Raw genomic sequence first — 16,283 nt, forward strand, 5'->3', positions numbered from 1 at the left:
AGTATTTTTGGCAATGCCAGATTTAATATTCTTGTTTGTCTCCTTCACAAGTACCATTTGAGCCTGGCACCAAAAATGGTTAGCACTGTTAAATTCATAATAAAGTCCAAAACACTGAAAGATCTAAAAGTCTTTTAACAAATACTGGTGTGAAAGAAACATAATAAGAAAGAAATCTAACTAGTATTACTGATAAAAATACATAAGTAATTTGTGAAAGGTCTTAAACAAACACATAACCAATATAAATGTCTTCCTCAAGATCAAAAATGGAGAGGCAGTTGGTACTAGCGACCAGGAGAATCAGGACATATGTTCCAGTTCTGGCTTGGGCTGCTAGTTGCAGGCCACCTTCATAACAAAAGTATATATCAAATATTTAAAATGAGGGGTAAGATTAAAGCAAATTCTTACATTAAAAAATAACAAAACCCATACATATTACAATACAGAGCTAATGGCAGTAGCAAATGAAGTGTAGTAAGCATTCTTATTTGTACAGTATCTATTAAAAAAAAGGATGTATTCATACGATATGCATGTAGAACTTGCACTCCTCTTGTAATCTACCAGAACCATTCGTTGATATTAAAAGTATTTCAAACCATTTTCATGTTGTTGATTAATTCTTTACAGCATGGATTTAACACAGCCTTTTTGTTTTAATTTAGATTAATCTGAACTGCAGGATGATACTAGTATTCCTTGACGTAGCTGAAATACTATCCACTTATCCAACAAGGTAGCATGAATTGTGCACAAAATAACAGTTTAGAGGTTTTTAAGCATCGTAGGATGCTAATAGAATTTTTATCATGTATCCTTTTTTCAACATATATCAGTTCTGCCATAAACTACTGCTTTATGCACATTCATCTATTGTTTTTATATTGCTGCTTTCTAACATTATTCATTTTAGCAGTAGACATCTTGGACAGTTCGCTGACTAAAACGAAATACATATACATGCACACAGATACTCTTCCCCCTCTCATGTATGTGTATATGTATGCATGTGTCTTATAAAAATTAATTCTTTCATTGCTGAACAAAAATATGTAGTAGCTTGCACTGGGAGAAAATACAGCTGTTCTGACAGTCTGCAAAAGGAGGAGACTAATTCCAGAGGTCCAGATCCACAGCGGCGAGCGCCCAGCTGGCAGCTCTCCCCAGTTGATCCGTTGTGCTGTGGCACAGCCTGAAACAGCACTTTCTCAAATAGTCAGGTTGCAGATCATTCAGGGTAGAAGAGTGACATAATCGCTGTCATCAATTTCTGTAAAGAAATCAATAAAAAAAAAGATGATGTCATTGCAGATGGCTCCTCTGAAAGCCCACGGCCATCAATAATTCAATTTGGTTTCTTGGTATTCTCTCTGCTATTGCAGGGCCAACGTTCAGGCGCCGAGTCCTATGGACTGGGTCCTCCAGGAGTCTGTATGGAGGTAAAGCCTGCATTGTCTTTTCTGAGCCAGCAAGCTCTGTTATTAAATGGTTGTATCCGCGTGAGACCCCTTCTTCCTGAGGAACAGTCAAACTCTGGAAATCATCCATACTTAGTAAATCAGATCAATAGCTGAGATTGCTATGACTCTAGCATAACACACCCTTTCTTCTTTAAATAAATACCCAACAGAAAAGCTCTCCTCCCAACTAAGGGAGTAGAGCCTGAAAAAAAACCTTTCTCTCTTAGATGTTGTCAGATTTGTTATATTTTTTGAGAAGATAGCAGAAAGGCAGAAATTGAATGCTTAGGACTCCATCTCCACTATGGAAACCTACTGTCTCTTCAAGCAGCCACCCTTAGACAAGCTGTTTCTGGGCTAGAAAACAATGTTCCAAACTGTCCAACAACCAGTATTGTGACCCCAGTCCTGTGAGTTGTTCCACTGGTCGCACCGGAGCACTCAGTCCTGCATGTGCCACAAAGCCAGCTGCCGGTGCAACACGAGGGACCGGGCCAGAAAAGTATGGTGCTTGCTTTAGGAAGCACTGTGGTGTTTTACGTGGTGCCTGCATTTCAGAGATATCCATCATGACATTAACCTAAACTTCCCCTGTAAGCACGTAACAAAGCAGTCTGAGGGGGAAGTTTGGACTGCTGTACAAGTGAAATTTAAATTAAAATTGAACAGCAAAAATTCCAAACTGATTTGATTATTTCCAGAAGCCTCTATTTTTGTGACAACCACAAACATTTTGATAGGAAATGAAAGGTTTTGTTTTCCTCCCTGTGAGTCCAGACGAAGACATTGTGCATCTTCTAGAAAAGTCCATGCTGCAGGATGAGACAATAAAATATGTATTACACCTGATTTTTCCTAAAAATACATGCATGCTACTGCAGTATTTTCTATCCCCCTGGAGTGGCAATGACACGATACCATAAAAACCTTTTTTAGAGCAAATGTGGCATACTTGCCCTAGTGATACAAGCGATAATGTAATGTTGGGATCACTGGAAATGTCTCCTTGTTACTGTTTCTCTCAGCAAGGTTGTTGCTGCACTGCTCCCTAAAAATGCAGCTTAGTGCATGAAGCAGTGGGGAGAGCTCCCCCCTTTCTATCCTGTCTGCTTGACACAGGGAGCTGTTGCACTGTTGTGTGCAAAAAACCAGCACCTGTTGTACAGACAGGAGGTATGACTGCAGCACAGAGAGGCTGGCCCACACGACCGCATTTTAGCTGGTGTTACTCATGAGATATAAATCACACAGAAGATTGGATACTCCAATAATTTTTTCCTTTACGATAACTGTACATGATTAAAGGATTTCCCTATACTAGTCAGAGGACCTAGAAGAGTTTCAAGGTTATTTTGCAGCCTGTGACCTGATGGATATTGCAGCTGAGGATCGTACAACAGTAATATGAAAAGTGGCTTTCAAAAGTCTGTGAGGGATGCTGGCAAGTTACCAATAGTATCTATTAATCCTCCCCAAACCAAGGACATAAAAATGTCATGGGACTATAAAACATGGGCTACCACTTTGTGAAAACCTCCATCTTTATCGTAGCCATTTGCATTATATTTCCGTCAAGTAGAAACCTTGTATCCTTACCTTATACGTGGGACCTGTGAGCATAAGTTAGCAGAAGATCAACCAGAGACTGAACTCTCTGGTTCCAAAGCTGTGGTCCTGAGCACAAGGATATATGCTTCTTATTTTCAACATATTAACTTAAAAAATTAGTCACGTTTTAATACAAATCGCAACAAACCACAAGCTGGCTGGCTTTTTTTTTTTTCTTTTTTTTTTTCCCTAGCATCTCAAAAATAACTGAGTTAGATTTTGGTATAAAAATAGCTTTCAACCTGGACAACGAAGGTAAAGGACAGCCTCAAATCCCAGTGAAGTGCAGGGGCCTGGCAGCTTGGCAGATCAACATTGAGTAAAACTGGTCTTAGCGTTTCCTAGCCTAGAAGCATCAACACCCATGAAGGAGTGAGCTATGGGCAACATCATGCTTTGCCTTCTGTATCTTTTGTGATTTTAACTTGTTAATTTGTAGTGAATGAGGGTATGTATGTAACCTGTGAGCTGGCAATAACTGTTTTCCAGTGAACATAAGAGAGAAGGAAGGATGTTGAACTTCTGTCCATGCAAGCTTGTCTCAGAGGACACGTAGCAACTATTCACCACAGACATGTAATGCAGTCATCTTAAAAAAAAAACACGAAGGCAGAGCTAAATTTCTTACCATCATAAATGTCATCCTTTCCTGACTTGAACCTCTGGCTTCTTTGCGAGGCCTTTGGTTTCTTTACTGGGTAGCGGAGGTTTGTTATTAGTCCTTGATTTGGCTTTTCATAAGTGTATATTAGGTCCTTTAACGTTCTGAAGATCTTCTCTGGAACACCTTCAGAAGTCTGCAAGGAAAGGTAAAAAAAGTTTGTTTGCAATTGCCCTTCACATAGAGTCCCCTAAATGAAAGGAATGATAGGTTATTTGTTTACCAAGGAGCGGTTTTGTAAACAGATTTGCTGACAGAATATTGTACTATCCTTAAAACACTAGGGACACCTGTTTGGTGGCGTGGTTACGGCACTAAGTGTAACCTCCCGCATCATCTTTTTTTTGAAAAAAGAACATCAGTTTAAAACATTGGCTCAGATGTGCACCACAGCAATCCACTACAGCAGTGTCAAAGAGTGACAGCATTAGAGACTTCCCTCTGGTGTTAGAGAACAAGTTTAGGGACAACACATTTAGTTCTCACTTAAAATGTTGGATTTAAACAACTATGCAACAAGCAGAAGCCAAACGTTTCACAAAATATCAGCATAGTCAAGCAAAGGACATCTGCAGAAGCAGTGGACGTGTCTGAGGATCCACATGAAAGTCCCCAGCACCAGCTTTCACTTTTAGGCAGGAGTTTATTATTTGTCCAGCTTTGTGACTTGCACTGAAGACTCCTGAGGCCAAGCACGGAGGATGGCACTCTGGGGGAACAGCGGGGGAACACGTTCTCACAAACTGCTTTTTAACGTGTGGGTTCATACAGCTGGGCTGAACTGCTTCCGCGGCACAGTCCCCTGGTGTGCTGGTGACTTCAGGACAGTGACAGACAGTAAGCACATTAATCAGCTCTAATTACAGCGAGGGTTCTACTACTAGCCATTAAAAGTGAATGGGGCTTTGCTTTCGCTTCATTTGCTATCTAACAAAGAAACATGTCATTATTTTCTTTGTTTTTCTGCCTCCTTGTGCTGGTTTTGGCTGGGATAGAGTTAATTTTCTTCATAGTAGCTGTGTTTTGGATTTGTGCTGAAAACATCCCTAACACAGGGATGTTTTAGTTGCTGCTGAGCAGGGCTTACACAGAGTCAAGGCCTTCTCTGCTCCTCACCCCACCCCACCAGCGAGCAGGCTGGGGGTGCACAAGGAGTTGGGAGGGGACACAGCCGGGACAGCTGACCCCAACTGAGCAAAGGGATATCCCAGACCATATGGCGTCATGCTCAGCATATAGAGCTGGGGGAAGAAGAAGGAAGGGGGGGCGTTCGGAGTGATGGCGTTTGTCTTCTCAGGTCACCGTTACGCGTGATGGAGCCCTGCTTTCCTGGAGATGGCTGAACTCCTGCCTGCCGATGCGAAGTGGTGAATGAATTCCTTGTTTTGCTTTGCTTGCGTGCGCAGCTTTTGCTTTGCCTATTAAACTGTCTTTATCTCAACCCACGAGTTTTCTCACTTTTACCCTTCTGATTCTCTCCCCCATCCCACTGGGGGGGAGTGAGCGAGCGGCTGTGTGGGGCTTAGTTGCTGGTTGGGGTTAAACTGTGGTAGTCCTTTATCTTCCCTTCAGCCCTGGATGGACTGGGTGTCATTGCCTCTGTGTACTGGGTCTGGCTGGGATGGAGTTAACTTTCTTTGTAGCAGTGTAGCGCTGTGTTTTGAATTTGTGACTAAAACTGTGTTGATAACACACCCGTGTTTTGGTTGTTGCTGAACAGTGCTTGTACAACCTTGAAGTTGTCTCTTTTTCCTGCTCTGCTCCCCCAGCGAGTAGGCTGGGGGTGCACAAGACGCTGGAAGGGGACGTGGCCAGGACAGTGAACCTGAACTGACGAAAGGGACATCCCATCCCATATGATGTTGTGCTCAGCAATAAAAGCAGAGGAAAGTGGGAATGTTCGTGGTTATGGCATTTGTCTTCCCAAGTAACCATTACGTGTGCTGAGGCCCTGCTTTCAGGAGGTGGCCAAACATCTGCCTCCCGATGGAAAGTAGTGACTAAACTCCTTCTTTGTTTTGCTTGCATGCACAACATTGCTTCACCTATTAAACTGTCTTTTGTCTTGATCCAGGAGTTTCCTCATTTTTGCTCTTCATGTTCTCTTCCCTCCACCCTGTCCCGCTAAGGGGGGGAGGGAGCAAGCAGCTTGTGGGTGCCTAGCTGCTCGTAGGGGTCAACCTACTGTACTCTAGAAAGTTCGTGGATGAATCTAGCCCTTAAAAAACCCCGAACAATCTGCCCTCCACCATCAATATATTATTTCAGTATATTATTTTAGTAAGCCAAAACAATCTGACTTAAAAATTTGAAGAACAGAACTCTTCTTTCACATTCTTGGCAAAAGCTTGTAAGGAAAATTGGGTTTGAAGAAACGAAAAGTGTCGAGTTATTATCTGCTGATAGGCATGACAGTAAAACCAGAAAAGTGGCTATAGTCCAAAATAGATTATTTTTTGTCAACAAACCATTCAATTCTTCATGGGAAATTGTGTCTTTTGTACTCAGTCCAAACCACTAATAAGCAAGAAATTACCAGCATATGAGAGCTTGGTGTGTCCTTTATGGAGCACTTCATTCCACTTAGATGCTACTTAATTGTTGGCAGTCCTGTTGGCTGTCTTACTACAAGCGGAGGAGTGAGCCAGCCTTTTAAGTGTCCTCTCACCCTGCCTAGGGATTTGATTGATGCAGTCTGCTCTTACGCTTATTCAAACAGTGAGCAGCATTATCAGGGGTCATCAATTCAGGTGCCCCAGAATCACACAGTACTATAGATAGGTCTCTTTAAATCAAAAAGATCATTCCAATATTCAAAATCCCTACCAGATGCTGGGTGCAATGGCAGAGCTTTCAAATAAAAAAAAGCTAATTAGGAACAGGAGCAAGTAATGAAAGTGATAGATTTTTCTTCAATGCTATGAAAAAGAAATGGTCAAATCAGAAAGCAGCTGGTAAACAAATAACAGATCCACTTAGGTTATAAGGGATTTCTACAAAGATAATAGCAACTTCTGAGCTCATATGTAATAATAAGTATAACATTAAAAAGTCAAGAATTGAGTAGAGAAGAAAACAAACTTGGAAATATTTTCTAAGGTAATGTGTTCATGTATATTAATTTTTTTAGTCAGGACAGTGGTCTTTAGTGCAATCTTTACAGATGAAATGAGAGTTACTCACCTGTATTCTAAAATATCCTTGGTGTTCCCTGAAGATACGGTAAGTGTAGATGAGTTCTTCAAAGCTGTGAAAAACATTGTTGTATACATTATGCTTTTCATCAACTGTCAGACCACTGCAACTTGCTTAGACTGCCACAGCTGGTCTTGACAGCCAGGTTTAGTTTTTGTTTGTTTGCTTGTATCTTTAAGTAAAGTGCAATACAGTGAAAGACTAAAACCAGAGAAACAAATCTAAAGGAATGCCTGATGTTAAATAAACTCAGTTATATATATATGCCTTCACTTTTTCATTTGATTCATATATTGGAACCTTCATTTTTCCATTTGATTCGTATATTGGAGCCTTCAAAATACTTGAGATTCTCTAAGTCATATGTTTAATCTTCTGTTAGACAAAATTAGTCATGTGTGTTGTTTCCTTAAGCCTCAGAAACCCAAATATTACTTTATCATACCTTGCTAATTCAGATCTAAACCCCTATGCATTGCTATGTAGATCTGTTTGATTTTGGACCAAATTTATGGTGCTCTTTTTTGCCCTGCAGAGTTAGGCCAGGTACAGTAAATGTAGCTAAGAGTGCTCTGTTCAATCTGCAGTCACTGCACTTTGCTTAGCGTAGATCTTGATAAGCATGTCCAGCTAGCTCACCTCCACATCAACTAACTGCCTGAGCTTTGCTCCAGCTTAGATGCATTTCCTATGCTGAGTTTTGTACTACTGCAGCTCCAATAAAATAGATCTGATAAGTCAAAGCGGTGAAAATGCTTCAAATTTATACATCCAGAAAGGAATGGATGTCCCTGAGAATTTGTATTACTTGTTCTGAGACAGTAAAACGCAAAATAGAGCCTGGAACGCCACTGCAGGTGCCATGTAAGAGAAGAGTCCTTCTTCCATAGGATGCCTAAATCCTTGCTCCCCACCAGCAGACTTGCTTCACGGCACTAGAAACCACTTTGTGCAAATGTCAACATGGGAATAAACTGCAGGCAAAGGGCTGGCACACGCGTCATTGAGAACTGCAGTATCTCCATCAGCAGCGGGGAGAAGGGGAGCCGCGGCCCGGTTGACTCTCAGACTTTACACCGGGTTGGACTAATCATCAGACAACCTTTTCACAATGGAAAGACAGTGCTAACACATACCCCTCCTTCAAAAATGGAGTTATAAGGAAGACCTAAATAGCTACAAAGACACAAGTGAGGTGCCCATCTTTCCCTGAACTCATACTCTATGGGAAAATGGGCTGGCTTCCAACTAATTACCACATCCGTAAGAGAAGCAGTCACCTTTCAAAGGACTGATCTACGGCTGAGAACAAGGACGAGAGATTCACCTGGGATATGACACAAGGCTGCAATGCTGTATGGAAACAAGCACATTGGCATGGAGTGATACTCTGAAAGATTGTCTTCGCGAATGTCTTCTATCATATCGGTAGAAGTTGGGAAGGATGTGAGGGGAGAGAGAGAGAGAGAAAGAAAACCATATTAATCTAAGTAGTGGTAAAGAATGATTCTGTAGAAAACTTGCAGTTCACTTTTCACATGAGATCTACTGACATTCCTCTGAAGAAGAGAACAGGTGAGGAGGTTGCCACAGCATGCACAGCACAATGTTTTTCTTGTAATCTGCTTCCTTGTGGGAACCTTCAAGTAATTGCAGCACCACAAATTCATACTGTTATTCCCCCCACGCTACCCCACACAGTGACCCCTTGAGCTGTCTGTACCTTCATGTATTCCAGATGTGATCATGTCCCAGGCCACTTCAACCTAGAAAATGTTTGATTTGACCGGAGTATGGCTAAAGATGTATGTGATACTCAAGAGCACGTATGATATTAGGGACTTAACAGTGGGCTGAGTCTCTCACCACCACCGCCAAAAGCAGACACTGTGGTGGAAAGAGGAGACACCACATTTTTAACAAAGCGTGAGCCTGGAAAGGTCTGCAAACAGCAGGTTTGCAGACATGAGAGGTTGTGCAGTGAAATTGAATGAGACAGAAATAGAAAAGCAAAACAGAAGGGAGCCTAGAGTTTACAAAATGAGACAACACTTCATATCTTGAAGTATAAGATTACTCTAACACGGGGTTTTAAAGAACTTATGAACTAAACCTAACACAGGCCTTTATATAAGAGTAGTTTGATTCCACAGACATCCCATCCTCTCACCTCTGTTCTTATCCTCCTCATGTGTGATACCTCCCTAAACTTCATTTTGTAGTTGTATCACAAGAAGGCTGTTGAATTCTTGGAGAGATGTTAGCAGAAAATGGCCTCCAGTCATCAGCACCCAGAAAATGACTGCACAGGTCCTACATTTAAGAAAATTATTCTTCCTTTGCATTTCCCAGTGTTTTAATTATTATTATTTTTAATAATATGCCGGCATTTGAACACTCAGGCTACTGATGGCTTTGGATATATTTTGTCAACAGAGATAAAAGCTTTATCAAATACCGCAATGGCAGCTATTCAGAAGATGAACTGGAGATCATGACCATGATCAAAAAAGGCTGTAAAGTTGCAAAGTTATGTAAACCAAAAATAATGGGGGGTGGGGAGGAAGGGGAAAAAGTGTTTGAAAACAAGGTCTTTTGACTGGTACGCATGTTCATCAGAAGGATTTCAGCTGTAGCTACATGCATTGCGCTGTCATGAGATGTCATGAGAGGGAGAATCTTAGGGTGAAAGCCTAGCTCAAGGGACTTACGCATAAATGAATAGTTACTCTGGAAATAAACTTCTTCGTTCTGCAAAAAAAGTTATTATGAACTGTGATCAGGATAAGACTTCCAGTTAGAATAGATATACTTTGATTCAAAGAGTTACATCACAGGAATGCATCTTCTGTTTTTTTCCTCCTTGAGATACCCATGGAAATTCACATGGTTTTGGCTTAAGAGTATTTTATAAATGTGGGTGTTCAGAAACTGGTCATTTTTAAAACTTGTTCTTTACCTATCATCCAAATTTTGAAAGGTTACTGCCTGGATATTATTTACCTACTGTAATTTTTACTGAATAAACATGAAACTACCGTGAAAATGGAAACCTCTGTTTCCACATAACTACTAAATGCTTACCAACCGCTTCATATGGTACAAATAATAAAGTGCCTGGTCTGGGCACAAGGGAGATCCAGTGGCAGAAAAGCAGGATGAGAGGAGCTTTTTTTGGCAGAATGACATGTTAAGTCATAAAGACAGAAGCAAGAGCAGTAGATCTGGACTGAGGCACTGTCAGAGACCTGGGACACCTTTGGATGAAAGTGGCAGTGTGCTGTGGAGGAAGACATATCAGCAGAGCTGTGCACAATGCCCAATTGGAGAAGAGATGCTTTTGAACTGGTCCCATCATTCTGACTCCCAGATCCTCTATGGGAGTGCCCTCCCCACACCTCAATCAGTAGAGGACAAAAAATGTTGTTTTCTGTAGCAAGTGGATCGGTATCTCTGCCCATGGATCAGCTAATTTGAGAGGTGTGCACCAACCATGTTAGGTGCTAAGCAATGCTTTAAGATGCAATTCTAATCCAAAAGTTGTCTTGAAACAGCACTGAGAGTTTCAGTGTGATTGCCTCCAGCTTTAGGACAGCTTTCCTCTGCCTTGTCAACCACTGACAGACAGTCCAGTCTCGGAGGCGATTCTGAGCCAATATACTATTACCATCCCATTTGCTATCTGAAGACAACCCTTGCTTTTACCTCTGCAAGCCAGTATCTGTTATACCATTGCTGCCACCCCTGCAGTATAACTATTACATTTGTCAATGCACGAGTTCAAGTCAAATACACTAAACACTAAAGTTTTTAACAGTTTTTGACACTAAAACCCCACAGAGGCTAGGTGGAAGTTACATGCTTTTTCATATGCGTGCCCAGAACACTGTCGACAGACAAAAGCATGTCTACAAGCTATCACAAGGTAGATCTGCTTTGTCCATTAAAAAAAAAGAAAAAAAATAAAGAAAGGGAAAGCAACTGTGTTAGTGTGGCACCAAGCTTAACCTTTATGTCAGCTTGCATCTGCCCACAATGTACTCTGTAGATGTGCTCTCTGTTATATCAGTAGTTCAAACTCACTGCACACACCTAAGCAGCCCTTCACTTTCTCGTCTACCTCTACTGCAAAAGATCGCAACAGCCATCTTCCCGTGTCAGGGACTAATGTCATTCTTCCTCTGTGCCAGGATCCCCATTTGTCCCTTCTGGCAGAGCATGCACGCCCTTTCCCTCCCACGCTGCCTGCCCTCCCCGCACACCCTGCGTTGTCTCTTTTCCACACCATGCCGAAGGCAAGTTCCCACAGCTCCCTCCCTGAGGGCTCCATTTGTCCCCCGCTTGCTGTTTCCATTCTCCTTACTCCGTCATTTCACGGACCTCCTTTCTTCTACCCACCAACTCCATAGTACTCCATTTCCCTCTCCCTTTTTCTCCTTCTCCTTTGATTTGTTTCAAAAGGAATGCATTTTTGATTACTGGTAAGAACATTTTCTGGTATTTTTGAATTAATTAGATGTAGTGTTAAAAATTTTTCATGTCACACTCAAACATACCCTCAAGGAGAGTGTAAAACGTCAGAGGGTCAAACAAAGACTGAGAGTTACTAATTTATAAACTTTGAAGGCATTAGGAACAGATCAATTATATATGAAAAGTGTAAAACAGGCTTCTTGAAAGGGAAATAAAAGTGCTATTCCCTACAGGAAAAAAAAAATTAAATTTTAATTGTAGTAATTAAAGTTAGGACTAGAAGTAGCAATTTTCTATGCCCATCTTGTTCATAGACCTGTCGTATGAATTTGAACAGGACATTATAGCTTTCTGTCTTAGCTTATGTTCTTAAATCAGTTAAAATTCCTTTGAAGCACAAGGCTAAGCTTTCATCAGGTAGAAAGCCTACGAAGAAGGAACTGTTTTGTAACTACCATGAGACTTTTCAGTGTCTCAACAGTGCTAAAATGCTATTTACTCATCATTACAGAAGCAGTAACTTTGAGTAAGGTTCTTACTATATTTTGGCAGGCTAAGCTATTTTCTCTGGGCTCCCCTTATTGTCTGCAGAAAGGGACCAGCATCAGCAGATTACAGTTCATCTATCCTCTGTTCCATAAAATGTCTTTTGCAAATGCCACCCTCTCACCACTCACTATAAAGGTAGCCTAAGGCAACCAGCATCACTTGAATACATATACACAATCCCTTGGAGTCTGTTAATATTAAGGAAGAACTATTAATGTGAGAGAAGATGAACGCTTGTCTTTGGATCTATTTGAAAACTCATAAAAAATTTAGTATTAGAGTACTTACAAAACACAGAGGCACAAGGCTCCTTCTACGCTTTCGCTCTCTCGTATTAAATAGCTACCATTCTTTCTGTTCTTGCTCAGCAGTTCTTCACAGGTTCTTCTTGTTATCTTTCCATGAAAAAATGGGAAATCCATGGACAAAAGAAAAAAGGTCTCTCGCCTTTCAAACCAATTCCAGAGAAAGTCAGAAGCCTGGCATTAAAAGAAGACTTGTTCCAAATGCAGCTGTCTGCAGACAGCTGAAATTGGAGGTGCTAAGTACGTACACGAGTTCATCTGTGTTGGTATCACTGACCGGTCAGTAGTGAGGTTGGCTATCAGCCTGTGCTTACAGCTCGTGAGGGCAGGAAATGGGAAATGGTTTGTCTACACTGGTCACAGTCTACATCAGAAGGGTCTTTTGTCACGTTTTATCAGCAGACATTTGAGCCGTGAATCTTACTTCTAAGCTATGCAGTAGCTAAGTTGACACCTAAGTATAGTGATAATTTTGAGTTAACTTTTATGTTTAAAGTTGCTCAAAGCCCTGCAAATAGGGTTCTTGCTCATTGTTTTGAAAAATGCTGCTGGTTTGATTCCTTTCCTTGCCAGACTTGCCTTCTAACACAGTGGTTTGGGTTTTGTTGTGGTTTTTTTGTTCCTTTTTCTTTTTTTTTTTTTTTTTGGGTTTACTTGATTTTTCAAGTTTTGGTGAAAGTTGGTCAGGAATATTTGAGAATAAGATTTTTCAAAACACAGCATTCTCCCCCCGCCCCCTTCTTATTTTTAAACTATAGCTATTTTATGAAGAAGTTCTGCTGTCTCTGTGCCACGATTTAGGAAACATGGCGGGAAGGAGAAGGGGGTCAGACAGTGTCTTTTGCCACCCCTGGGAAGCTGCTGTCAATTCAACAAGGACAGGATACAGCCACATGTAGAACTGCTGCTCCCCAATGGAGGAAATTCCATGGGAGATGCTCTCCCAGGCGTTTCGTACTTTCCCTGCTGGAAGCCAAGGACCAGGGTAGGAGCGCAGAGACCTGGAGAAGCAGAAAATAAGAACCAGGCTGGGCAGTGTTTGTGAAGGAGAGCAAATTGAGGGACGACCTAAAGATGTGGGGGAAGCAGCGATTCAGATGGTGAGAATGGCAGGAGAGACAGAGTCCTCAAAGGAGGGGAGAAGGATCTGGGACCCCTGCAATACAGCCCACTCTCGAGGTCAAAATGGAGTCCAGATACATGAGTGGTGGCACTGGCAAGGGTCTTCCTGATTTCAAAACGTGCTGTTTGCACGTTCACCTCCCAGCTCTGACATGTAGGGCCAACTCTTTCTGAACTATGAAGTCCTTGTGATGTATCATGATTTCCCGGTTGCCAAGCCATGCCAGTGACCCCCTCATCCCGAGGCAATGACCCCCTGCAATTTCAGTTCAAGATGGTAACATCTGGCACCACTACTGCCACTTACCCCATTAGTACCGGTGACTTTGGACCTGTGTGGTGCAATTCCAGGATCCACCTTGCTGATGATCCACACAGAAAACAAGGGAATGCCAAAAGATGACATTTGAATATTTCCCTCCTTCTTTTTCACAAATCCTCCCCCATTTCACAAAACTCCAAGAAACTTGTGATAGCAAGTACTGCACAGTTAGGATATGCCAGAGTTACAGCGTGCTGCTGGCAAAATCTCAGTTCTCCTTTCTTTGTGCAAATAACGTATGGTAAAGGATCAGGTGTGATGGAGATGGTCAATCACAGGACTTTATTATTTTTCTGTGTGTCGTCTACCTCACTAAAGCCATATATTGGGCTATATTACAGGAATAAGTCAGGACTGTATAGGGGAGGAGGAAATGATCTATAGGAACTCTTGTCTTTTTTGTTCAAAATTAATAGCTGAATTTGAGGAAAGAAAATGAATGTTTGTGATATCCTGATCAGCCTCAATCACGAAGTCATGGAAAGCTCCAGAAAAGACTTGGCAATTCTGAGTTCATGCAGAGTTTTAAACGGAGTTCATCAAAATAAGCTGTAGAACTATACAAGGATTTTAATAGAGAAACAAAGTGTGAGATTCAGTGACCACTGGCATCTTGACCACAGAGTGGGAAGAACATCCTGTGGAAAAAACAAGGTAAATACTGACTGAACACTAGTAAGCAAGGACAGCTATGTTGCACTTGCAGCTGTTACTTTCACGTTTCTTACTCTGACAACTTTATACACACAAAAATCTATTAACATTAGTGTGTTTAACTGCAAGTTAATCATGCATGACACTAAAAGCATTTCCAGATAGCATCTTAGTTAGTCCAGAAATAAACCAAAAATGTACAGCTTTGTGTCAAAGACATTTAGGGAGTTAGGAAAAAAGATTCCCCTGAGAGAGAAACCTAGAAATGGCAAGTCCAAGGTGAAGCTAAAGTAGAGGTGTGTACTGCAGTGACCACCGATTACCAGTAAAACAAGTCCCCATCCCCAAGTGGATAGTGAGAGTAGGGGGGGAAATACCCCCCCCTCGCCTTGCAAGTGTCCTCAAGAGCATGTCACTAAGGTTCTTCTTGCTATCAAATACACCTGTATTTTCCTACGGATTAAAAATGTTTGGGGCTTTTGTCTACACATCTTATAAATAAAATATTTCCATGAGGTATTGCGAGGTGAATGGCTTTTCCAGAAGGCCAGCTCTGAAAAGGGAGAGCAGCAGCTGCTCAGCGCTGCTGTGGTTCAGGCAGGTTCTCTCTCCTCTGCATTGAAGGGAAAGCAAAGAGGAAACCACTGCAAATTCCTCTTTCGGGAAGGTAATGACTACACGTTCTTCACGATTTTCCCTAAAGACCTTATTAGCTAGGTGCAGAAACAGAAGACAGTAATTTCAGTAGTTCTTGGAGGTCTGAACCTAGGAGTTACTTTAACAGAAATGGCAGCCACAAGTTACCCACTGACTGCTTAGTAGAGTGCTTCTCTGACGACAAAAAAAACCATGAGAAGGAGAAAGTGCTTTAGGAGACATCGGGGCTGGGGGCTCCTTTCAGCAGCAGTCGCCATCCACAGCCTGGACCACCTTCCTCCTCAGGCAACACCAGGAGCTGCAAGTTCATTCTTGCCAGCCTTTTCCTTTTCCTGCCAATGGCAGATGCAGTGTTGGCACCGGTCCTTAAGTTGGCACGTTTCTGTTTCATTGACGCTCTTCAGAAGCCTTGAGCTAGCTCTGGGAAAGATATGGTGAGGTTTGAGATGACACTGAGGCCCAGGCAAAGGGCATCAGGCAAGGGGAAGCAGAGAGCAGGGTTTGGATGGAGAAAACGCGCCAGTGGCAGGAAGGGAAAGCATGGAGAGGGGATTCTGCGTGGAGCCGCAGCAGCAGCTGCGAGGACTGGGAGAAATGCAACAAGGAGCAAGACAATGGAGTGACAGGGAAGATACTGAAAAAACATTGACAGGGAAGAAGTCATGGACCTAAAAAAAAAGTGACAAAAATGCTTAAGTGGATTTGGGACATAAAGGAGAGTTTAAATCAAGGGACTTGAATGCCAGTGAATTTATCAGAGGCCTTGCAACAATTTCAAGAGGCTCAATGGGATGAGAAATTTTGGAATAGCAATCAGGAGCTACAGTTGAGGGAAGGGCTGATATTGTAGTGGTATAACAGCTAAGGATTATCAGAAAATTAATGAAAAAAGTATTAATTCGTGTAATATTTGTAGGACTAAAAAAAAGAAGGGAACAAGTGGACAGGATCTTGAGAATACTGAGAAAGAAGATTTGAGAAGGAAAAACTCAGGTTAAAGGGAGAAAGGAGTTAGCCTGCGATAAATAATTCAGTATTCCAAAAGAAAAAGCTTTTAAAGAAAATAAAACAAGGACAGCAAAAGGGTTAGAACTGGGAGAAGGCCTTAGCATAAGTGAAAGGGGCTGGAATAGACACCAAAGATTACTAGATTTAGTAATAAATAACTGAATGTAGTGAAAGATACTAACTGTCAGGTGTGATACATGTAACCTTCCTTATTTCAAAGTCTGGGCACTTACAGAGCTCACATAGTATCAGAGCAATGGTGC

At 41.7% G+C, this 16,283-nt stretch overlaps 1 protein-coding gene across 1 annotated transcript; it reads right to left on the minus strand.

Moving 5' to 3' along the window:
- Positions 1-1,238: 1,238 nt before the first annotated feature.
- SH2D1B (SH2 domain containing 1B) lies at positions 1,239-13,278 on the minus strand. The gene is made up of 4 exons (XM_075171880.1): positions 12,241-13,278; positions 6,919-6,982; positions 3,703-3,871; positions 1,239-1,276 (listed from the first exon to the last, which is right to left on the minus strand). The coding sequence occupies exons 1-4, from the start codon at positions 12,372-12,374 to the stop codon at positions 1,239-1,241; spliced, it is 405 nt and encodes a 134-aa protein (XP_075027981.1). The 5' UTR covers positions 12,375-13,278.
- Between the last annotated feature and the right edge of the window lie 3,005 nt (positions 13,279-16,283).

Source organism: Calonectris borealis, chromosome 1 (genome assembly GCF_964195595.1).
Source record: "Calonectris borealis chromosome 1, bCalBor7.hap1.2, whole genome shotgun sequence".
Classification (NCBI taxonomy): domain Eukaryota; kingdom Metazoa; phylum Chordata; class Aves; order Procellariiformes; family Procellariidae; genus Calonectris; species Calonectris borealis.

Excerpts from the sequence above, each read along its gene's own strand:
- SH2D1B (XM_075171880.1), bottom strand. The coding sequence starts at position 12,374 with ATGGATTTCCCATTTTTTCATGGAAAGATAACAAGAAGAACCTGTGAA. Across the intron at positions 6,983-12,240 it reads GCCTTGTGCCTCTGTGTTTT|CTTTGAAGAACTCATCTACA; the intron begins GTAAGTACTCTA and ends TGTTTTTCACAG. Across the intron at positions 1,277-3,702 it reads AAAGGATGACATTTATGATG|AAATTGATGACAGCGATTAT; the intron begins GTAAGAAATTTA and ends ATTTCTTTACAG.